A 24,393-nucleotide genomic window follows, 5' to 3' on the forward strand; every position below is an offset into this window, starting at 1 on the left:
TTATGCAGGATACACATAATTCCGATGGCCTTGATAAAAATGCTTCTGATGGATACTTCTGCCTGTGGATTCCTCACCTTTTAAATAACCCCTGCGCCAGCAACAGGAAGAGTGGATGGTGTCCATCGATCTACAGGATGCGTATTTTCATCTTCCCCTCCTGAAGTTGCATTGGAAGTATCTCTGGTTCACGGCAGGATCACAGCACTACCAGTTTGCGGTTCTTCCGTTTGGTCTTAATTCCGCTCCTCGAGTCTTTACAAAGGTGATGGCAGCGGTAGTGGCTCATCTCAGAAGGTTGGGGGTTCCTGTTTTCCCCTACCTGGACGACAGGCTGCTCAAAGCGGAGTCTCCGAAGTTGGTTTTGCGCCATTTGCAAGTAACTGCTCATCTGTTGCTCAAATTGTGTTTCTCTGTAAATGTACCCAAATCTCACCTGGTGCCTACTCAGTGCAGTCTGTTCATAGGGTTAATACTGGACACTTCTGTGTGTCGAGCTTATCCTCCTCCGCAGAGGATACTTGACATTCAAGAAATTATTCCTTTATTTCACGATGGAGCGGTTGTTCCAGTCCTGAAGGTTCTTTGCCTGCTCGGTCTGTTTGCTTCTTGCATTCTGTTGGTCAATTATGCACGCTGGCACATGAGGGCACTCCAGTGGTGCCTCCGCAGGCAGTGGTATCAGCACAACGGAGATCTCGGGGAGAAGATCAGAATCTCCAGAGAAGCTGCAGCAGAGCTGACTTGGTGGAGTGTGCAAGGCAAACTGTCTCAAAGAAAGCCCTTTCAGCCTTCCGCCGGTGGCCACAGTGATCACGTATGCCTCCACTCTAGGGTGGGGTGCTCATATGTGGGATCTGGAGGTCAAAGGTCTTTGGTCTCCAGAGGAAAGGTTGCTTCATATCAGCCTGTTGGAATTGTGGGCGATACGTTTGGCAGTAAAGGCTTTCCTTCCTTCCCTTCGCCGCCAGTCGGTTCAGGTCCTGATGGACAACACTACCACGATGTGGTACGTCAACAATCTGATAGAGACTACTAGCCACAGATTCCTTAACGTAGAATTATCCCCAGGCGTGAGACTGGATCCAGAAAACTTTTCTGCCACAGCATCCCTGCGCGCCGGGGGGACAGCACCACGTGATTCCGCCCTGACGTCGTCCGCGTTTGTGACATCAGCGAGGATACATAAGTGCCACCCCGGCGCACCTACATCAGTTTTTTCTCTTTTCCGCGTGCAATGCGGATCCGGATTGTGTCCTGGCCTGTTTTCAGGCCCCTATCCCTTTTCACGCTTGGCGTTCAGTGGAACATTGTGCAAATGCCTTTTGGGCTTCAAGACGTGTACCTATTGTGCACATCCCATGTTGGTGACCGACCCTCACCCGATTTGCATGTGGTGCCTGGGTGAGTACCACAACTCGGAGAGTTGCGACGCCTGTCAGCACCTTAAGCCTAAATCAGTCATCCGCTGTTGCTTGGACGGGGCTATTTTTCCCTGTCCCCGTGACTGGTCCCCTGCTGGGGGTCTTGTGCTCGTCTGAGCTGGAGAGGTCTTCTTGCAGACCCTCCACCCCTTTGGGTATGGCTAAGGTATCTATTCTACGTTAAGGAATCTGCGACTAGTAGTCTCTATCAGATGTACGAGTTACTTATCTTCGTTAACGATGTACCTGGTAGAGACGATTCTAGATGCAGATTCCTTCACAACCCAACCTTCCTCCTGTTTCTGGGAGGACCGTTCGCGGTCTTATGCATGCGCCTGCTTCAGGATGGCGTTCCTCTGTGAGTGCCTTTTTCTTACTCCCTCCCTAGTAGGATGCTCGCCTAGTTGTTGTTGTTGTTGCTCCATTCTTTCTTTCTGGTGATTGGGTGACGAATGCCTGGGTGCTTAGGTGCCCATGCATTTGGTCTCCAAAGTAGGGTTCGTTTGTGCCCTGCTTCCTTGTGTTGCTTGCACTTCTGACTCTTACAGTCCATGGGGTTGAGGTCCCCTGGCTGGGTCTTGACCCTTGGTTCTTTTAGGGGATCCCCCTGTTGGTGTTGTTGGGGTGTAGTGTAGTTCCTATATAGGCTCTGCGCATTGAAATAATATATCATATAGATGTAACGTAGGACTTATGTCTACTAGGTCTCTATCGAATATATTAAACTTAATTGTGAGTGGCAGCTAGCTCAGAGGTCACTAGAAACTTTCTCGAATTCACAAGAAGGGATTTAGTTTCTGACAACCGCATAAACATGACAACTTTGTTTCCCTAAGATAAAACGTATCTTCAGAGTCGTGGAAACAATAGATAGATAGTTTACTCAGTCATTCGTGCATGCTTCGTTTCACCAGAGGTGTAGAGAAATAGAGAGACGGGCGTTTTCAATAAAAGTATTTATTGAACAGTCTTCTTTCTCATGCAGAAGAAATTAACTGCTACAGTCGCAATACTGGCTGTAAAGTATAATGCGTACAGCAAGAGGAGTATTATAAAATAATACTGGAAAAGCATGGTATGGTTTCTAGGGAAACACCCGTTACAACGACGGTGTTTTCACGCGCTGCCATCGCAACGCGACTTTCACATCGCAGGCGGCTTTACATTGCATGCTTTCATAACGCATGCTACAACTGCGCATTGACATTTACATCGCTAGCAGTTACATCGCTAGCGATGACAACGCAATGCAACGACAGGACAGCGGTGCAAGTGCAAGATGACCTGAACACACTACAATGACTGATGCGTGTTATGACAGATGTGTGCACAATATGCGCTTTTATTTGCAAGATGACGGATTATGAAGTGACAGAAGGCGGTCACTATAATGAACACACTCGAACTATGGTTTATGATGGGTTATGACAGATGCGTGCACAACATGACATATGCAAGATGACCTGAACACACTAGATGACGGATTATGAAGTGACAGAAGGCGGGCACTATAATGAACACACTCGAGCTATGGTTCACTACCATTTGCACAAGATGACATGACAATGCAAGGTGATGTCAGATGCCTGCACAAGATGTTGATTTCATTTACATTTACGGTGCGGCACAGAATTACCAAGTACACACTCTACCTATGGTTAATTATATGCGATGCATGATGGGTGGATGGCTGATGAATGGATGGATGGATGACTAAAATTGTGATGGATGCATGATGGATGGGTGGATGGATGGATACAATTGTGGATGGATGGATAAAATTGTGCATAGGAGCATGATAGATGGATGGATGGATGGATACAACTATGCATAGATGCATGATGGATGGATAAAAGTGTGGATGGATGCATGATGGGTGGATGGATAAAAGTGTGGATGGATGCATGATGGGTGGATGGATGGATAAAAGTGAGCATGGATGCATGATGGGTGGATGGATGGATACAAGTGTGGATGAATGCATGATGGGTGGGTGGATGGATGGATAAAAGTGTGGATGGATGCATGATGGATGGATACAATTGTGGATGGATGGATACAATTGTGGATGGATGCATGATGGGAGGATGGATGGGTGGATGGATAAAAGTGAGGATGGATGCATGATGGGTGGATGGATGGATAAAAGTGTGGATGGATGCATGATGGGTGGATGGATAAAAATGTGGATGGATGCATGTTGGGTGGATGGATGGCTATAATTGTGTATGGATGCATGATGGATGGATGGATGGATAAAATTGTGGATGGATGCATGATGGGAGGAAGGATGGGTGGATAAAATTGTGGATGGATTCATGATTGATGGATGGGCATGATGGATGGGTGGGTGGATGGATGGGTGCATGATGGGTGGATGGATGAGATGATTGAACATTGTACTTTTGGCTATGCACAATGAGGATTGAGCATTGTACTTTTGTCTATGCACGATGAGGATTAATTAAGCACTGGACTTTTGGCTATGCATGAAGAGGATTAAGCATCGTACTTTTGGCTATGCGTGAAAAGGATTAAGCACTGTACTTTTGGCTATAAATGATGATTGAGCGTTGAACTCTGCGCGATGACGATTATACATTGTATTTGTGGCTATGCACGATGATGATTCAACGTTTTACTTTTGGCTCTGTGCGATTCTGTGCACATTTTTCTCTCAGCAATCATAGAAAAGTACAGGTTGGCATCCCTCACGCTTTACAGGATGAGGGAGCAATCTCTGTACTATTCAGAAGTGCAAATGAGCGTCATATAGCAGTGTCAAATAGCATGCTAAAAATTATATATGGTAGCAAAACGTATCATGGCAACAGAAGAGAATCTGAATGTCCATGCATTAGTATCACAATTTAGCAATAAGTAAACATATTAGCATGTGACATAACAAGATAACACACACATGCAAAATGACACTCCATAATAATAGATAATTGAACAAGCCGTAATAATGCCCAGCACAACATTGATCCCCATAGCCACACATATGCAGTCATTTGAAATCAAATACAACTAGACTGAAATATGTATTTTCATCTTTATCATATATATCTATATATCTTTAAATATCTACATATATATTTAATTTAGCACTTTTATTATTGGATGTCTGACAGTTTTTGTTATGCTCGACTCTTGTGCCGTCTTTTGGATGTTTCCGCCTCGCCTACGCCTTTTTGGATCTAAAAAAAGGGCTTCTGATAGATACATCTGCCGTGTGGATTCCTCACCTTGTGAATATCCCCCTTGCGCCAGCAACGTTCGGAAATTTTCTTCGTAGTACGCCGACGTGGGCGACGTCACAGGAGCACGGCATCGCGCGCGACTCCGTCTGACGTCACCGACCCTATATCAGGCCCACGCCGGCGTGATGACGTCAGTTCCCTTTTTTCCGCGTCTTCGACGCTAACGGTTTTCGGGATCTTACTGCGATACTTAGTATCTTTCTGTTTATTAATAGACACTGTTTCTCTCTTACGACTTGATTCTTCTCCGAAGATGTCGTCGAGGAAAACAGGCTTTAAGCCGTGTAGGTCTTGTGCACGCACGATGTCCATCACTGACCCACATAAGGACTGTTTGTGGTGTCTTGGTTCGAGTCACGACGTCAAGAACTGCAATTCCTGTTTTAAGATGAATCCGAAGGCACTTCGAGAACGTGAAGCTAAATTACTTTTAGCTAAGGTAAAACAGGATTCTGGACGTTATTCAAGATCGACGTCACGGAGGTCGAAGTCGAAGCAAAGGTCTCGATCGAAGTCGGTGTCGGCGTCGAGATCCCGAGTGGGTTCGAGATCTGGTGAGGATACGAGATCTAAAGAGAAATCGAAATCCAGGGAAAGATCGAGGTCTAGATCTAAATCGGCTTCCGGTCACGCTTCGAGCTCCTCGAGGAGAAAGCATAAGAGGAGGAAGCACAGTTCGAAACATCATTCAGAGAAGGAATCCTCTGACTCGAAGAGAAGGTCTCATAAACATCGTAAAGACTTTATCTCTCCTTCTCCTGCTTTATCGAAAGAAGGTTCTCCGGCCCCGGAGCCAGAACCGGAGCCGGATCCGGATCCGATGTCCTCGGAACATGAAGAGGAAGAAGAAGTGATTCCTCAAGAACCGACTCCAGCGGAGACTCCTGCGGATCCGGAAGGTCAGAGTGAGGGTGTGTCGGGGCGACCTCCATTGGATCCGGTAGGTCTGTACCCTCCCTTTCCTGGTCCTGGACAGGATCCCTCGCATGTTTTAAATGCAATGTTCGGAGTATATTCCAGGGCAATGTACCCCACTGGAGCACCTGTTGGTCCCATGGGTCCATTATCATACAATCTGGGTATTCCTCAGTCATATGCCCCAGCTCCGTTTATGCCATTCATGCCGGCGCCTCTTCCACCATGGCTCGGTACGGCTCCACCGAGGTCTTCGACTCCGCATGCGGCTTCGCCGGCTCCGGATCGACCTCGCAGTCGAGATCGAGGTACCACACCTGTTCATGACTCTCGTCCTGCTCCGATTCCTCGATCGACGTCGGAACCGGCTCCGTCGGAGTCGTTACCGGATCCGTCGACGTCGATTCGATTGGAGTGGTCGAGGCGAAGAGCTCAGCGCCTTCTGGAACAAAAAGATGATGAGAGTTCTGATGTGGAAGAAGGCGAGCTTCCTGATCATGACGATGATTTCGATGAACTTCGGGATGCTAGTGGTCTAGAACTCTCTCCTGAGTGGGTTCTGCCTTCAGCTTCTGATGCTCCATCTAGAGACGTGGCACCCTATCACGTGGTCATTAGGAAGGCTGCTGACCTTCTTAATTTAAAGCTGCCCACAGTGGAGTACAAACCCAACATCCTCACTGAAGTCTTACATTCTCCTTCTTCAATTGTGGAACCTACACTGCCATTTACTGATGCCTTGACGGATCCAATAAAGGAGATTTGGAAGAAGCCCTTATCTGCTCCTGCAGTTTCAAGAGTTATTGCAAGACGCTATAGGGTGGCTCCTGATGACCCTGCATTTCTTTCTACGCATCCATCTCCGGAAAGTCTTGTGGTTCAGGCGGCTTGCTCTAATAGGGCTGCTGGCTCCTTCCCTCAAGTGCCAGCTGACAAAGAGTCTAAAAAATTGGATCTGTCTGCGAAGAAGACTTTCTCTTCTGGGAGCATGGCTCTTAAATCATCAAATGCTACTTGCCTTTTAGGTAGATACGTGCATGCCCTAATGGACTCAGTGAAGCAATTATCATCAAAACTTCCTGAGGATGATAAGAAGAATTTTAATGAGGTTGTCTCTGACACTCAGGCTGCTGCCCGCATGGTCATTCAAAGCGGTATGGACACTGTGGATTCTGTTGCTAGAATTATGGGTTCATCCATTGCGACCAGGAGAGCCGCATGGCTAAAGTCTTCAGATTTCTCTGCGGATGTGCAATCTACATTGCTGGACTTACCCTTTGATGGAACTGGCCTTTTCGGTAAGAAGGCTGATGTAGCCTTGGAAAGGTTTAAGGACAGCCGTGCCACCGCTAGATCTTTGGGTCTGCAGATGAGAGGATCGACGACTAAAAAGTTCAAAGGATTTGGCAGATCTTCTTTTCGTCCCTTCAAGCAGGGCCAACAACAACAACAGCAACAGCAGCAAAACCCTCTATATAGATCCTATAGAGGTAAACAGAGGGGTCGTGGACGTGGACGTCAAGTCTCTTCTTCCTCCACTTCCTCCAATAATGCCCAACCCCCACCCGCATCAGCAAAGCAGCCCTAGATCCACCATTCTGGATCATGTAGGGCCAGTGGGGGGTCGGCTTACTCATTTTCTACGAGATTGGGAATCGGTTACATCAGATCTTTGGGTTCTCAATCTCGTAGAGAATGGGTATGCACTTCCTTTTCAGGAATTCCCTCCCAATTACCCTCCTTGCCAAGGTTATTGTTCGGAGGACCACCTGCTTCTCCTGCAGGAGGAAGTCCTGGCACTGTTTCGAAAGGGTGCGATAGAGGTGGTTCCAGAGCAGGAGAGGGGTCAAGGGTGCTACTCCCGGTATTTCTTGATTCCCAAGAAGGATGGCAGGCTTCGGCCTATCCTGGATCTCAGGATTTTGAACCTCTATCTCAAACAGGAGAAGTTCAAAATGCTCACCCTTGCTCAGGTTCTTCTAGCGCTGATGGAAGAAGACTGGATGGTGTCGATCGACTTGCAGGATGCGTATTTTCACATCCCAATCCTGAAGTCGCACAGGAGGTATCTCCGTTTTACGGTGGGATCGCAACACTACCAGTTTGCGGTCCTTCCCTTTGGACTTACTACTGCGCCTCGAGTCTTCACCAAGGTGATGGCAGTGGTGGCTGCGCATCTCAGAAGGTCGGGGATTCCTGTATTCCCTTATCTAGACGACTGGCTGATCAAAGCGGAGTCGCCGGAGATGGTGCTCCATCATCTGCAGGAGACAACTCAGTTGTTACACAGGTTGGGTTTTTCGATAAATGTACCCAAGTCTCACCTGGTGCCCTCCCAGCGCAACCTGTTCATAGGTGCGGTACTGGACACTTCTGTATGTCGTGCATTCCCTCCACCTCAAAGAATTCACGACATTCAGGAGATGATTCCTTTATTCTACAATGGAGCGGTTGTTCCGGTCCTGAAGGTCCTTCGTCTGCTCGGTCTGATGGCTTCTTGCATTCTGTTGGTCAGTCATGCACGCTGGCACATGAGGGCACTCCAGTGGTGCCTCCGCAGGCAGTGGTATCAGCACAACGGAGATCTCAGGGAGTCAGTGAAGATCTCCGGGGAAGCTGCAGCGGATCTGTCTTGGTGGAGCGTGGAAGGCAATCTGTCACAAGGAAAGCCTTTTCAGCTACCTCCATCAGTGGCCACAGTGATTTCGGATGCGTCCACTCTCGGGTGGGGTGCTCATCTGGGAGACCTGGAGGTCAAAGGTTTTTGGTCTCTGGAAGAAAGGTTGTTTCACATCAACCTTCTGGAATTGAGGGCGATACGTTTGGCACTCAAGGCCTTCCTCCCTTCCCTTCGCGGTCGTTCGGTTCAAGTCCTGACGGACAACACGACCGCGATGTGGTACATCAACAAGCAGGGAGGAGTAGGGTCGCAGTGTCTCTGCAGAGAGGCTCTGCGTCTCTGGTCCTGGGTTCAGGACCATCAGATTTGTCTGGTGGCAAATCACCTGGCCGGAGTTTTGAACGTTCGTGCAGACAGTCTCAGTCGGCAGTTCTCTGCCGACCACGAGTGGAGGCTTCACCCAGAGGTTGTTCACGACATCTTTCGGATGTGGGGGACTCCTCGGGTGGATCTATTCGCCACTCGCGAGAATGCTCACTGCCCGTCATTCTGCAGTCTCCAGTATCCGTTGCAAGGAGCTTTGGGGGACGCGTTTCAGTTGAGTTGGGGAAATCAACTCCTTTACGCGTTTCCTCCCATACCCTTGATTCCTCGGGTTCTGAGGAAGATTCGTCAAGACCGGGCCCAAGTCATATTGGTCGCCCCGGATTGGCCAAGAAGGGTGTGGTACACGGACCTACTCCACCTCTCCTCTCACCCGCCGCTCCGTCTCCCTCACAGGGCAGACCTCCTCTCTCAGATGGAGGGGCAGGTTCTACACCCCCACCTCCAGACATTACACCTTCATGCCTGGAGATTGAACGGGGCAACTTGAGTTCTTTTTATCTCCCTCACGATGTGGTGGATGTCATTCTTTCTGCCAGGCGCGACACCACTAAGTCCATTTATTCCTATAGGTGGTCTAAATTTGTTTCTTGGTGCAGGGAGAGGGATGTTGACCCTTTGAAGGCTCATTTATCTGATATTTTACAATTTGCTCTTTCTCTGGCGCAGCAAGGTTTGGCTGTGTCCACGGTCAAGGGGTATCTTTCGGCCTTATCGGCGTTTCTCTGTTTGCCGGATCAGCCCTCTCTCTTTAAATCTCCGGTGGTTTTAAGATTCTTGAGGGGTCTCATAAATATGTTCCCTCCTACTCCTTTTGTTGTTCCTCATTGGGATTTGAATCTTGTGCTGACCTTCTTAATGGGTTCTCCCTTCGAACCCTTGCACAAGTGTCCATTGAGGCTTCTCTCTTTTAAAACGATCTTCCTCGTTGCAATCACCTCGGCAAGGAGGGTAAGTGAGCTTCAAGCTCTAAGTTCCAAACCCCCATTCCTGACCATTCATGCTGAAAGGATGGTTCTCAGGACCAGGGCTGCTTTTCTGCCTAAGGTGGTGACTCCTTTCCATATTGGGCAGTCCATTACCCTTCCTACCTTCTATCCTCCCACTCACCTGTCTAAGGAGGAAGAGAGACTGCATCGCCTGGACCCTAAGAGGGCGGTGTCTTTCTATCTGGACAGGACTAAAGACTTCCGGATGGACGACCAGCTGTTTGTTGGTTTTGCTGGCTGCAAGAAGGGCAGAGCGGTGCACAAGCGCACACTTTCCAGGTGGATAATCCTGTGCATCAAGATCTGCTACTCCCTTGCGGGTAAGGACCCTCCTGAGGGTATTAGAGCACATTCAACTAGAGCAAAGTCTGCAACATCTGCTTTGTCTAGAGGTGTACCTGTTGAGGATATTTGCAGAGCCGCGACTTGGGCCTCCCTCCACACTTTCGCGAAGCACTACTGCTTGGATACCGAGGTGAGGAGGGACGGCCACTTCGCGCGCTCTGTTCTCCAAGATTTCCTGGTATAGCAGAGTGGTTACCCTCCTCCGGGAGTGGGGACTGCTGTGGGACTCTATTCACAAGGTGAGGAATCCACAGGCAGATATAGTATCTACCAGAAAAAGCGTTACCGAAGGTAAGTAACTTGTTCTTCAGGGGACATCTCTAATATGCCCTCAGAGTGCATTTTACATTAAATTCTACACCAGCATCAGTGTGAGTTTAATGTGCTGAGAAGTTTGCTACCAAACTTCCCAGATTTCAGTGAAGCCATTATGGAGCTGTGGAGTTCGTAGTGACCAACTCCCAGACCACATAACCTTTATTGGTTACTGCATTTACAATGTCTAAGAATGTACTCAGACACTGTAGGGGTACAGTGCTCATGCAACTGAACTTTCTCCTGTAGTCTAGTGCATGCTGCTAGAGGCGTGATTTACCTAGGCCACAGGCAGTGGGTGGCAGGGATGGCACAAAGGGATATGTGCCATGTTGACTCTTCACTTTTCTTTACACCAAAACACACAGCCTGCAATGGCAGTGTGTGGGTTTCAAGGTGCAGGGTCTCTAAGGGTGGCACAATAGGTGCTGCAGCCAGTAGAAGCCTTCTCTGGTCACAGTGCCCTGGATGCATATGGTACCTTTTAAAAGGGGCTTAACTGTGGCCAGAGATGTGCCAATTATGGATCCAAAGGTACAGTTTTGGGAAAGAACACAGGCCATGGCAACCTGATTGGCAGGGACCCAGGGCACATCAAGTCAAAGTACATTAGAAATCTGGCAAAAAGTGGGGGGTTACTGCCACAGAAAACCACCTTACTACAACCAGTTTTGTTAACAACTGTTGTGATGTCATAGCAAGGAGTTATGAATTTAAGAAATTGAAATAAATTATATAGGCTCTCTATGAAAGCCATACATAAGAATTCCATTAGTGTACTTTGAAAAATCATTGGAAATGATCAAATGTTTATATATAAATGTATGTGCGTGATATAAGTGTAGTGTGCAACACAAGCTGAAAAGCAAAGAAGTGTTATAAATTGTTGAAGGCAAAGATACAGGTGAATAGTTTTCACACAGTTGAAAAATGTTTGGTAGCTCAACTGCTAAAATTATTTATTTTAATGGAACAGTCTTATTTGCTTTTGTTAATTTAGAACATTTTCTTCTGATTAACATATATTTTTACTTTTAGGTGTTTGTGAAACTAAAATATGCACTTTGTTTGAGCCATCAGTGAATAATACTGGTGGGAAACATGATTTCGGATGCGTAAAAGAAAAATGGTTAAAGGAATTCAATCATCCAGAAAAAAAAGGATCCCTTAATCTTACCCTAGCATTTTCTGATGATCTGACTGCCTCCATCATTTCTAATGTTCTTGATAGTGTTCTTATTCTAAAAGCAGATTGTGATAAACTTTCATCAGATTATAAACCGAAGGTTATAAAACACTTCAGTCAAGCTGAAATAATTCCTCTGAATTTGAATTTATCAGAGCTGAACTACAAAAAAGGAATGCATAATCATGCATTTTCAGTTAATGCAGAATACATTTCATCAACTGTTTCAAAAGCCATTATTAGGATTTTATTGGACAGCTGTATTTTGGAGGAATATATTGCAGAAAGCGTAGAAGAGAGGGAAAAGAAGTACATTTTTAGATATGATAAAATGTCTCATGATTTTGATAAAATATCCCATAATTTAGTAAGCACAGTAGTTGAAATGCTGTATAGAAGCTTTAGGGTTTTACCTGATTTGTACAATGCAGCAGAAATTCCAAACAAATGTTATGTGAAATTTGATGCAGCAACAGCATCTTTGTGCAGTGAAATTACATCAACAGAAACAATTTCAGATATTTCAGATTGTTCTGTGGACCCACGAAAGACATCACAGAGTGAACTTAGAAACAGCAATGAATTAAATCCTGAAAATAGAAATGGTAACACTGAGATAAAATACATGGATTCATTTGAAGCTGTTCATATTTTTGAGAACTGTCAATTAGAAGCACCTTTGATCAGAAATGGAGGAAAGGTTAATGCAGAAGGAAAGGAAAACTGGAACCATTCACAACTCAATTATAAATGTCAGAGTTCTAGATCTGAAACACCGCTGTCTGTCGATACACTAATTCATCCTGCTATTTCAACATATAACACCAAACATTTTTGTAATCAGAAAAGGGAAGTCAGTAAAACAGAATCTGCATTACTATCATTTTTAACTTCTAGTGGTGCTATCACAAGCTCAAGTCAAGAAACATGTTTTGGTTCTTCAGAAGATCAGAATATAACATTCAGTGACTCAGATCAGATGGTTGAAAAGGTTTTTAATATAATTGTGGATTCTTTTTTGTCTGACGAGTCACAGAGCAGAAATATAAATATGGACAATTTGGAAACTGAAGCACATAGGAGCACACATGTATCATCCCCCGATGGTGCTACTCCATTTACAGGACACTCATCTCATCCCAAATTATTCCATGCTTCCAAAACACTTAGCATTATGGGATTTTCAGACCCTTCCATTACACTTCTGAAAGTTGTTTCTGAAAAACTTGTTAGAAAAATGTTACAAAAATGCCTCTTCAGATCTACCACTCATTTGACTAATTCTTTTAATTGCAATTCACCTCCAGTCACAGAAGGCAATGGGCAACAGTTTAATACACTTCATTATATAGATAATAATAGTGTACTGGATGAGGAAACTAGTTCCATTCTTGATGAGTTTTCACAAAGCTTAGGAAATTCTGTGATGGATATATTGTATCATAACTTTGAACAACCAATGGAAAACTTGATTTCTGATAATAAAAACTGTTCCAATGTGAGATCAACAGAATCAACATCTTTGCAATCACCTTCAAGGCTAATCTTCAGAGAGAATGAACATTACCTTACTTCTGACACAGACAGTAGTGTTTCAAAATGTAATGATGCCAAGATAAATTTAGAACATAATATGCTATTATGTGGAGAATTCAATGAAAGATCTGCATCTGAAACAAAGCAGAAGACATGTCCCTTAAGGAATGAAATAGCTAGTGTGGATAATAACATTGAATCATGGGAGCCTCGCCAATTGAGTGATTACTCAGGTTCCATAAATCTGTATAAAGAAGGGATAAATGAAAGTGACTTTTGCATTGGTCAGCATGAATTAAATGTTGGTGATTTTAAATGTAGCTATAAAATGAGAGAAAGAGAACAATTTGAAAAACATTCCCTGACTGATTTCTATGTTGAAAAAATGAAACACAGTCTTCATCATGAATTATTTCCTTCTTTTCACATTTGTATTCTAACTAATTCCTTAATTGAAGAAATTAAAACAAAACTTTTATCTAAAATGTTTTTGATTACACAGTTTCCTGTAAATGAGAACATTGAAAACAATGGAAGCAACATTGGTTTCTGTGAAAAAGTTGCCAAATTAATGGATACTGTGATGATCAATATGCTTAAAAAACAAATGAAAATCCAGTGTAACACAAGTGAAGTGCAATTTTTAAAACCGTTAAGTGCAGATCTTGTTGATTGTGTGATTGATTCCGTTTACAATAAAACATTGTGTCAATCTGGGTCTCAATTTGCCCTTTACAGGGATATATCAGATAAAAGTGATATTATTGCTGAAAGAATAGCCATTTTAATAACTTCAGTTATGTCTGACTACCAGTGGCAGTTGCAAGATAATAGACACATGTCTACTGTATCGTACTCCCCATCGGAAACAAACAACATTTTTAGGAAAATACAGAATAATATCAGCATGACTTGCAAGCAAAGACAAGCATCAGTACTGGTAGAGGAAATTCTGAAAACATTTTTGAGGAAAATATTTCTGTTCGGTGTAACAGACATGCAACCAAACTACAATGAAAATATAAGACAGTTTGTAAATACTGTTCTTGTGGAGATTGCACAAAAAAATATTTCTGGGGCAGAAGGTGGGTCTGTAGAGCAGCCTTTTTATGAAATCAGTGATGTTGTGGAGGAAATAGCAGACTCAATATACTGTAACATATTGCAAATCTCTAAGGATGAAGAAGAGCTATTTCAGTGTATAACTGGCTACAGTTATAGCATTGCTAAAGAAGTGTCTGAGTTACTTTTTGTTGAAATCCACACATACCATCTTGAATGCTATTTTAATGGGCTGAAATCTTCTTTCTGGTATATGAATGTAAACAGTGAACACATTGTTCAAAATATTCTTAGTGATTTTACCTCTGGCAGAGAACAAGCACAAACATATAAACATCTGAAATCTAAAGTAACCGCTTCTTACATATGTAAAATAAAAGGAAATGATAGTGCATCTAAAAATGAAACCAGGAGCCAACATTTAAATCATGGTACCAAAGTATGCTCAGTCACATTTTTGGAAGACATTTTGGTAGGTCTTCTCTCCAAAATAATCCACTTGTATTATGAAAATGCTGACTACATGGAAAACAAAACTCTTTCAGAAAATGAAAAACAAGAAATAGTCATGCAGTTGCTCAGAGTATTATTGCTTGAGTTTGCCAAACAGCAAATTGTGCTTTCTAAAAAAGCTCTGAAGAAGGATTATTACCCACAAATAAATGATGATGTTGTGGATAAGGTAGTATGTACAGTGTATGATACCCTGTCTCAAAGATATGAGTCTGGGATTTCATTTCTTGATAACATGAATGAAATAAACAATCTAGGTGAAAAAATAGCCTGTCTTATAATTATAGAAATTTCTAATTATCATTTACGGCCATGTCTGTCAAAAGATTTGTCTTGGTACACTCCCTCAACTTTAGACTTTACCAGTATAATAAAAAACATATTAAATAACTCCTCAATTCTTATCACACATGAACAGATATCTGCATCATATATTTGTATGGTGTCCTGGGAATTTTTAGAAACAATTGTCACTCACCTGCTCTCTAAATTAGCTCATATTTCTGAGAATATAACAGCCCACACAGAAGATAAAAAAAGTTTATCAAATGATACCGCATTATTGGCAAAACTAACAAATGCTGTTATTGTGGCTATCTCTAAGTACCACATATGGATTGTATCTTCTTCTGTTGATGTATGGTGGCCCTATGAAGTATCTGTTAATACAGTAGTCAACTCAGTTTGTAGTATTTTGAAAAACTGCAAAAGTAAAATAGCGATGCAGAAATGTTTGACAAATATGAACCCATTTCTTGTTGAAACAATTGCAAGTTTAATCATTAAATACATATTATTAATGAATATGCACTCACCTTTGGATAGAGAAATAAATAACCTGACCTACAGAAATACAAATTCTAATGCAATTATTAAGGATACAAATGATTTCAGGATTTTCAGACATCAACATCAAAAATTGCCATTACATAAGAGTTGTCTGGAAGACACTGGGCATTTTATGTCAGACACCAACATTTTATCTTACACAATTATAGAAGCTGTAGTTACCAATATTGTATCAAAAATGTTCCCATCACTATCTGGCTTGGATACAAGCACAAAAATAAAATGTGACTCAACGAAATCTAGTTTAAGTGAAATAGCTTCTCTACTTATAGATGAAACAATCCTTGAATTTTCTAAGCATGACATTTTGATCACTAGAGATGTCTGTGAAGAACAGTGTTTTTATTTAGACAAAGAGATTGAAAATATTGTTGAAACAATTCATGAATACATTTTAAAAAGTCCTGGTTCGACCACACAAATGCTGGCAGAAAGGAGAATAGACAGTCAAATGTATGTTCACAATGTAAGCAGTATTATAGTCAGAGAAGTGATTACAAATTATGATCATCTTTTTAAAACTGAAGAAGCAGCTATTTGCCAGTCTGCCTCTTCTTCAACATGTTACACACAAAACTGTAGGTGTATATTAACCAAATGCAATAAAAAAAGCCAACAACTTTCAGAACATAACAATTCATGTTATAATTTATTTCTAGAGGAGATCATTTCAGGACTTATATTAAAGATTCTACCTTTTTCCTCAGAAACAGACGAGGAACTAAAGGAAATGATAAATGATTTATTGGATTTAATCTTAGTGGATATGAATGGGGCTCTTGTGACTGTGAATACAAGTGATGAAGGAGGTTCTCAATTAGTAAATACCAAAAATGTTAATAGCATAGTTAATTCTCTTTTCAATGACCTTTTGCTTGAATGTGGTTCTGACATGTTCATTAATGCTAATGTTTCAAACTCTAATAATAATTTGTCCAGAGCAATATCAGATATGCTATTAGCAAAACTTTTTAATGGCAATATTGAATTGTGTGTTTCTGGAGAATGGTTATCTACTGTCCAAATCAATTTAAATCGTGAAAATATTGTTGAGAACCTTCAAAAAGGAATACAAAAAAATGGGAAGGAAATCCCAACCTTTTCTAACACTTACATGCTACCATCTTCATTAGCAGAAGCCATTATCACTGCTATTTTAATCAAAATCTTCCCCCCATTTCCTAGTTTTGCCAAAACAACAAGCAAAAGTAGGTTATCAAAATCAGTTTTTGATAGCAAAGTCACATCACTAATGTGTTTATTGAAAATGGAATGTTCCAAGAATGGCATATGTGTTAAAAGCAATACAAAAGAAAGTCAAATATTTGACCAGAATGATGTTGAAAATGTGGTGAATACCATATATAGTTGTGTAATGGTGAAAGCCGGATCTCAGTTAGCATTGCAGAAAGCAATTGAAACTGAAAACAAAGTAATTGTGGATTATATGATAAATGTAATAATTTTAGAAGCATCAACATATTTAATTTACACATTTGACTACAAAGAGGAGTCTTCTTCATTCTCCACACCAGTATCAGACTATTTATCTTTTGATAATATCAGTGGGGGTTTTGAGTTAACTTCTGAGAGACCAAACACAATTCCATTACTAGGTGGCCTTTATTATTTTCCATTTATAGAAGAAATTATTTCTAGAATCTTATCAAAACTTTTACAGACTTTCACATATCCAATGTGTGTTAACTACAAATTGACACCTGTGGATGAAGTCAATGAAGTGACCAGAGAATTAATATATTTGATCTTGATGGAAATGTCAACTGCAAATATTGGAATTATGCACAGTGAAGAACATTTGCAACCAGTAGATGAAAACATTGTCTTTCAAATTGTTGAGTTTGTTTTTAACAATATCTTAGAAGAATTTGGTTCCCAACTTATTGATCATAGAAGCACATTAACAGATAAAATGTTTGTTAAAAGAATGGTATGCTTGATATGTGCAGAAATTGCTGACTACCAACTAGATCCAACATTTATTCGAAATGTTCCTCAGTCATTTTCAACTCTCGACGCAGAACAACTATATGAAAAAGTTCAGAACAATATCTGCAGAAAAACTCTTTCTTCCAGTAATAGAATGTTTAAATTATCACCCACATTGTTGGAAGAAATCATCGCAAAAGTGCTATTGAAAATTTTAATATTGCCAAATTACATCACATGTACAGAAACTAGAAATATGTTCTCAAAGACTATTTTATATGAAGTAGTGACAAAAATGACAAATTCCCTTTTCATAGAAATGTTTAATCAATTGCCAGACACAAACAACACAAATGAAGAATTATGTCATCCTCCAGAAGAAAGTGACGACTTTAGTGATTCAGTCATTGACTATATTTATAACATTATTTTGAAAATCTATGGATCGGAAGAGCAACTTTGTAAAAATATAACTAACAACCTGTTCCTTAAACAAATATCTAAATTACTTGCAAGAGAAATGACCAACTACCAACCTTGCATTGTTTCTCAGAGTTTATGTGATTTATTTAGAAGCGTTGAAAAAGACAACATCATTGAAAGAATCCTTTCGGGTGTGGCAGCATATTTACTTACAGGATTAACAGAAACAAGCTTTGCAAAAGCAACCGCGGACATAACTGCAGTCAAACAAGCACCTGGAGAGCTAGAGAAAATAGAAAGTGCACTAACTAAGATAACACCACATATAAAAATGAAGCCAATGAAAATAGATCCATTTATTGTTTCCGAACATCTAGGAGTTATTTCTATAAAAACTGAGACCATTGAAACTCTAAAAAAACAGTTTTTAAACAGCACCGGATTAAGCCTGTCAGATGTAAGAAAAGCATCAGTGTCCGGGAAAAGTGTACGACCAGTGACTTTTGCTAAATCAAGATCTCCTGAATCAGAAAAAGAAAATGGTGAGGGGAAACGAAGCCTATTGGACAGATCAGGAAGATTAAATGTTAGACCAAGAGAGGTAAGTGAGAAAAACAAAGCTATATTTAAACCTGGCAAGTTTGTTTGTTTAATTTTGAGCATTATATATTTGAAATTACATCCCACTTGAATTTTTAAATGTGTGCCTCTTTAAAACTAGTCTGGTAGTGTCCCACAAAGGACAAGTGTAGAAAATATATTCAGCAAGAGAGCAGTAAATGAGAGAATGTAACTGGTGGTGCTTTGTAAAGCACTCAATTATCTCACTAAAGCATCGTGTGGTAGCACACTGTCATTTATAGGAAGCACATTTTCCATTGAAATGGTCTCTAAATTTGAACAGATGTCCAGTTTTACTGATAAAATTATATAGAGCACAATCAATAATGTATGCAAAATAAGATTCAGTGAAAATGCATCAATTGCACAATAACAAGTAAAGTGTCTCAAATGTTTTGATTTTATTAAAATCTTTGTTTCCATTACACTTAAGACTTTTTTTAAATGAGCTTAATTTATGCTTTCTTAACTGCTGATATATTCTGAAATATATGTACAGTTCATTTACCAGTATTTAAACTTTGTGGTGTCTTAAATAAATGCTTCCCCATAGCCTCTCCTTTCACATTCCCTATTCCCCAGCAAGATTGTCACATAGTTCACTTTAAAAAATCCTCTCACTTTGCATTCAGAGAAAGTAAACACCAGTCTCAATGTTATAAGTATAAGCAGCAATTTCTCAGAAGACATAGAGTCTCATTTATATGTTGGTGGTATGTATTCACTTTCTAAACAGCGATGGCTTATACATACAACCCAACGATTTTAAATGCAGACAGATTTTTGGTTTGGCTACCACAGTGAATACTCCGTCACCACCATAGCTAATCCACACCAACAGAGTAAAGGCTGTCAGAGAAATTGCTACATGTATTCCCACCAAATCAGAATGGGCTGCCTGTACCCATTCATTTTGCTGTTCATCACCACCAGGCATACCCTGGCAGTGAGGGACAGCAAAACTTAATAATGCTCCCCATGTCATGGGAGCTGACTCCCTTGGCAAGGGCATCATTACTTTTTTAATTTTCAAAAAGAAAATTCTGTTTTGGGGATTTCCTTTTGATAATAACAAAACAATACAGTTTGAAGCAGGGTTGTGTATTGCTGACGCAGCCCTGCACCAAACAGCGGATTGCATTGACAGGAACCGCCATGACTGTTAATGCTTTATAAACGGCCGCCAGCTTGGCGGTCATTTATACATTTGGTAGTTTAACCGCTGAGATACACATGAGGCAATAGCCTGATATGTGACCTCTGTCCTTAAAGCACGGTAAATGTAACACAAACAAAAATATTAATATTTATTGCTCAATCACCTTCTAAACTCCACTATAGTTATTTTGGGGATGCTTCAGCACTCTCCGCACCCATACTTCCAGCGTTTATGTGTAACTCAATGAGACGTAAGCCAACTACAATTGATCTGACTTATGCTGTTTTTTTTGCAAGAGTATTGTCTCGGCGAGCTTTTTTTGATAATGTGGCACACAAATTGAGAGGGTTGAATCATATTGTCATTGTAATTTAACGTGAGGCTTTCTGTAGTTTAGGATGGCTGTGTACTGGAAGAGTTGTGCATGATATTGTTCTACAGGCAATGGATAAAAATCCAATTCACAAATGATTTTTATATATGTAAATATGCCTTACCTAAAAAGGTATAACTTACACTTGCATATTTCCACCAGATTCACAAAGCTTGAAGCAGAAATAAATGCACAAAATATACAAAGACATAGTATATTCACTTGTGAGTGAGGCATGCAGTCGTAACTTTTGACTTATTATACTGGTAGGTATTTTTAGAATGTTCCGAAAGAGTGGCAGAGGAAACCCCCACACAGTCTGAAAGGGACAGTGATTCAATGCTATTTCTAACATAATTTTTCAGACTTTTTGAGCATGCATAGTTTAAACCTGAACGATCCATGTAAAAGAGGTGATTAAAGTACTTAAATTTTTAAAATTTCCCCAGTTTTCATTGACATGTGTAGGAAAGAAACACATTGGGGGCCTATTATCTTGGTGGGCGGATCGCAACCGCCCGACCGGCAGTGGCAATCCGTCCGCCAAAACTCACCGTCAGAATGCCATTTACCCCGCCACATCAGCATGGCGGGGGGTACCGTGTCACGATTGCCTGCCGGGCGGAAAAAGCCCATAATATGGATGACGGTGCCTTGCAGGCACCGCCATCCATATTATGATGGGTGCAGTAGAATGCCTTTCCATGGTGGAGACTTCGCAATGGAAAGGCATGCAGTCTTTGGCTTGGGGGGCCCGTTGCGGGCTCTCTGGTTTTTTGGGTGTGTGGGGGGGTGCACATGGGGGGTACCCATGGTACCCTCCTTCATTGGTATGCACAAGGTGGAAGGCACCGTGGATGCCTGTTACGTTGTGCATGCCAGTGCACAACATGCCATTTTAACATTGTGGCGGGTGCTGCTTACAGCACCGCCAGCCACAATCTTAAATATGCGGGATGCGACCACCAGGGTGGTGGTTGCATCCTAATAGGTACAGCGGGACTGCCGCACCTCTGGCGGTCGGTCCCGTTTACTGTTACCGTGGCGGGCTGACATCGTAATGGGCCTCATAGTATGGAAAATGTTTAAACATTGAAAGTAAAAAGTATAAAGTTACCTTTTTTTGATGGATACTTCTAACTGCAGTGTTCTCCCCTTTAGAATGTTCCCAGGTTCTAGACTAGATCTGGAGATTTTCCTTAGCTTTAATCACACAAAGAAGCAGGCAGCATTGTGCGGTTCCAGTGGTGACTGCATCACGGTGGAAGTGATGGAGCGGGGTACATATAAACACCACCCCAGCATGCTGACAAGTGTTCTATTCTTTCTGCCTCTTAAAACTCAGATTTGGAGACTTGTTTCCAAATTTGTCAGTCTTGCAACAATTTAGACATTCTCCAAAACAGTGTGCTAAGAAACTATGGGCCGTATATATGGAACCATTTAGTGGTTGCAGCCCTGCAGTTCTCTAGGTCATACATAAGGTTTTGTGACAGCTGAATGGCATTTTTTTTCGGTAAGTGCTTGCCAAATCGCAAAATAGTTGTATTAATGTATTGCATATCACAGTTTGATAGGGGCATTTTAAGGGTGTTTGTAGGAAAGTATGATCTTTCTTGCATTGATACCCTCACTTTTTGCCTGGTGTCAGTGTGTTTTGACTGTAGGTCACTGGGATCCTTCTAACCAGGACCCCAGTGACAGTGCTCTCGCCTCTAAATTTACCATTAAGTACTTTGTACACACCACAATTGAAATGCTGGGGTGCCATTATAAGTCCCTCGTATATGGTACTGAGGTTCCCTGGGCATTGGTACACCAGAAGTCTCCTACGGGCTTCCACATATATTGTGCCACACATAGTGGTCCATGTAAACTGTATCTGCAGAGCTCCCATTGCAGTCTGCTTGACAAGGTGCATGCACCGTTCACTTCAGATATAAGGATTCCCTTAAAAAATTATTTAAATTGTGAGCTTTTAGTTTCATAGCGGGTTGTGGGTTTATGGGGGAATGGGGTGGGAAGTAATTTAATTATATTAAATGTATTGATTAATTTGTACTTATTAATATTTGTTTAATTGAGTTCTAGTGTTAAATGTGTAAAGTAATTTATTATGAATTAATTAATAATTGGTTGTTAATTTGTTTTTAATTAGTTAATTGGTTATTAAATATGGTAATTTTCTAATTATTATCTAAAAGGAACAGTTAGTTATAGATTCCTTACCTTAGAATTACCCCCAGGCGTCAGACTGGATCTGGAAAGTTTTTTGTCAGCAGTACCCCTGCAAGTCGAAAGGTGGCGTCGGTAGGCTCCATTTTCATCGTTGGCATCGTGGTCAAGAGGATGACATTGCTGTAGCCTCTTAGATGCCGCCCTCTTGCGCTGACGTCACTCCTTTCTTTTTCCGCACCAGCCAGCGCAGATCCGGAGAGAGCGCTACCTCTAGTCACTTTTTGACTGACTTTTTTGATGACTTTTGTCGACACCGTTTTCGAGTCTTTGACTCCTGGTGCACATCAAGGATGCCCAGCTTCAAGGCTTGTGGTTCCTGTAGCTGACTGGTGTTGTGACGGATCCGCACCGTGTGTGCCTGTTTTGCCTGGAGCACAACCACGACCCCAAGTCGTGCTCCGACTGCCGGACCATGAACCCAAAGTCTTTGCAGGAGCTGTCCTGAAAGTTCCTCGGGGCCCGGCAGTTGGCCCCATGCCGTTCAATGTTCCGGTCGCATGGAAGGTCGAGAAACCGGTCGCGGACCCACCATAATGAATCTTCTTCCAAGTCTTTGCACTTGGGGTCAGGTAAGTCGAGGCACAAGAAGAGGTCAAAGAAGCATCGTCGCTCTTCGACTCCTCTTCGTCGGTCGGCTGACGTGACAAGGGATGCGGCTGATGCTCCTCCCGCAGCTCCACGTGCAGAGCCTGAAGGGCTGACTCCAGCTTTCCCTCTCTTCCTGGGACCTGGAGCGACCCCCGCCCAGCTTTGTCAATTTTACAAAGAAATGCATGCCATCTCTGGGCAGCCCGACTCCGCCGGCACACCTTTGGGCCCTGCGGACACTGCTGTGGGCACTGGGCCTTTGGTGCGGGTAGCTTCGGCAGTGGCGACGCGGGGTCCCCTTGGATCCAGGTCTGGGTCTGGATCGGCGCCGGTTGACCTTGTGACACCTCACCCAGAGCTGATTCCACTGGCAACACATCCGCAGCTGACTTCGGCTGCGTCCCCAGCTGACGTCGACCCCGGCCTCCACCTCGAGGTAGACGCAGAGCCGGACCGGCGCCAACGGGTACTTTTGTGCCCTTGTTTTACCCTGGCTCTTTTAGACCAGATTGGCAGCCAGAAAAGGGTGAGGAGGACTGGGAGGGGTCTGGAGACCCTCTAACTGACCAGTTAGGCTGTGAACCGGACTAAAGAGAGAAACTTGGGGAAGCCTGTGGTCTGGATACCTCACCAGACCTTGGCATGTTGTCTCCTCCTACCGTGGCTACGGAGGAGGGAGCGTCTTATGCCAAGGTGTTGCGTAGGGCAGCCAAGGCTCTCGAGCTATTTACGGTGGCAGTGAGGACTAAACTCCTGACAGAGGTGCTTCAACCAGCAGAAAGCTCTTTGGAGCCCCTGCTACCGTTTAATGAAGCCCTCACTGACATCCTTTTGGGCACCTGGTCAGGCCCAAGAATGGGGCTCCAGTAGATAAGATGATTGCCTGACGCCACCGCCCTGCCCAAGGTGACCCATCTTTCTTCTCCCAATACCCCCCCCTGAGAGCTTGGTGGTCCAAGCTTCTACCTCCAGAGGCGCATTCCCTAAGGCACCACATGATAGGCAATCCAAAAAGCTGGACCATCTTGGGAAGAAGATATTTTCTTCCACCAGATATTTTCTTTCACCAGCTTTGGACTGCGGTCGGTAATCACTGCATGTCTATTCGGCCATTATACCCACTCTGTCTGGGATACTGTGGCGCAAGTGCTGCATCAGTGCTCGAAGGAGGCCCTGGCAGTGCTCTCCCGTGCAGTTGCCGATGGGGAAAGACGCAGCAAAGTTTACCATCCGCTGTGGGCTGGATACCGCCGACTCACTAGGCAGGATGATTTTCACATCGGTAGTCCTTCGACGCTACGGCTGTTTGATATCGACTGGTTTTACACGGGATGTCCAAAAGGATGTCCAACTGTAGGGCTACGGCCAGGTCACTGGGCCTTTCCACCACCCACCCTGTGCAGTCTGCTTTTCACCCCTTTTGTGGCTACGGAAGGGGTGCCCTGCCACGTCCCGCCCAGAGTCAAAGGTCAGCGCAAGCTGTTCAGCCCCTGCGTGGACAGGGACATGGGAACCACCGCCATGGATCTGGGGGCCAGCGAGTGGGCTAGTCCACCACAGCCCCCTCTGCTGCAGCCTCCAAACCCACTTAATCCGACCTTTCAGAGCCACCAATCGCCAGTGGGCAGCAGGATTCGCCA

At 43.0% G+C, this 24,393-nt stretch overlaps 1 protein-coding gene across 14 annotated transcripts in view; it reads left to right on the forward strand.

Moving 5' to 3' along the window:
• The window catches only part of LOC144773261 (uncharacterized), a 7,170,044-nt gene that overhangs the window by 5,081,472 nt on the left and 2,064,179 nt on the right, over window positions 1-24,393 (forward strand). For all 14 annotated transcript variants that reach the window (XM_078658159.1, XM_078658161.1, XM_078658167.1 and 11 more), the window contains one exon: window positions 11,294-18,375. In XM_078658159.1, coding sequence (XP_078514285.1) covers window positions 11,294-18,375 — 7,082 coding nt within the window. The remainder of the gene's footprint in view (window positions 1-11,293; window positions 18,376-24,393) is intronic.

Source organism: Lissotriton helveticus, chromosome 8 (genome assembly GCF_964261635.1).
Source record: "Lissotriton helveticus chromosome 8, aLisHel1.1, whole genome shotgun sequence".
NCBI lineage: Eukaryota > Metazoa > Chordata > Amphibia > Caudata > Salamandridae > Lissotriton > Lissotriton helveticus.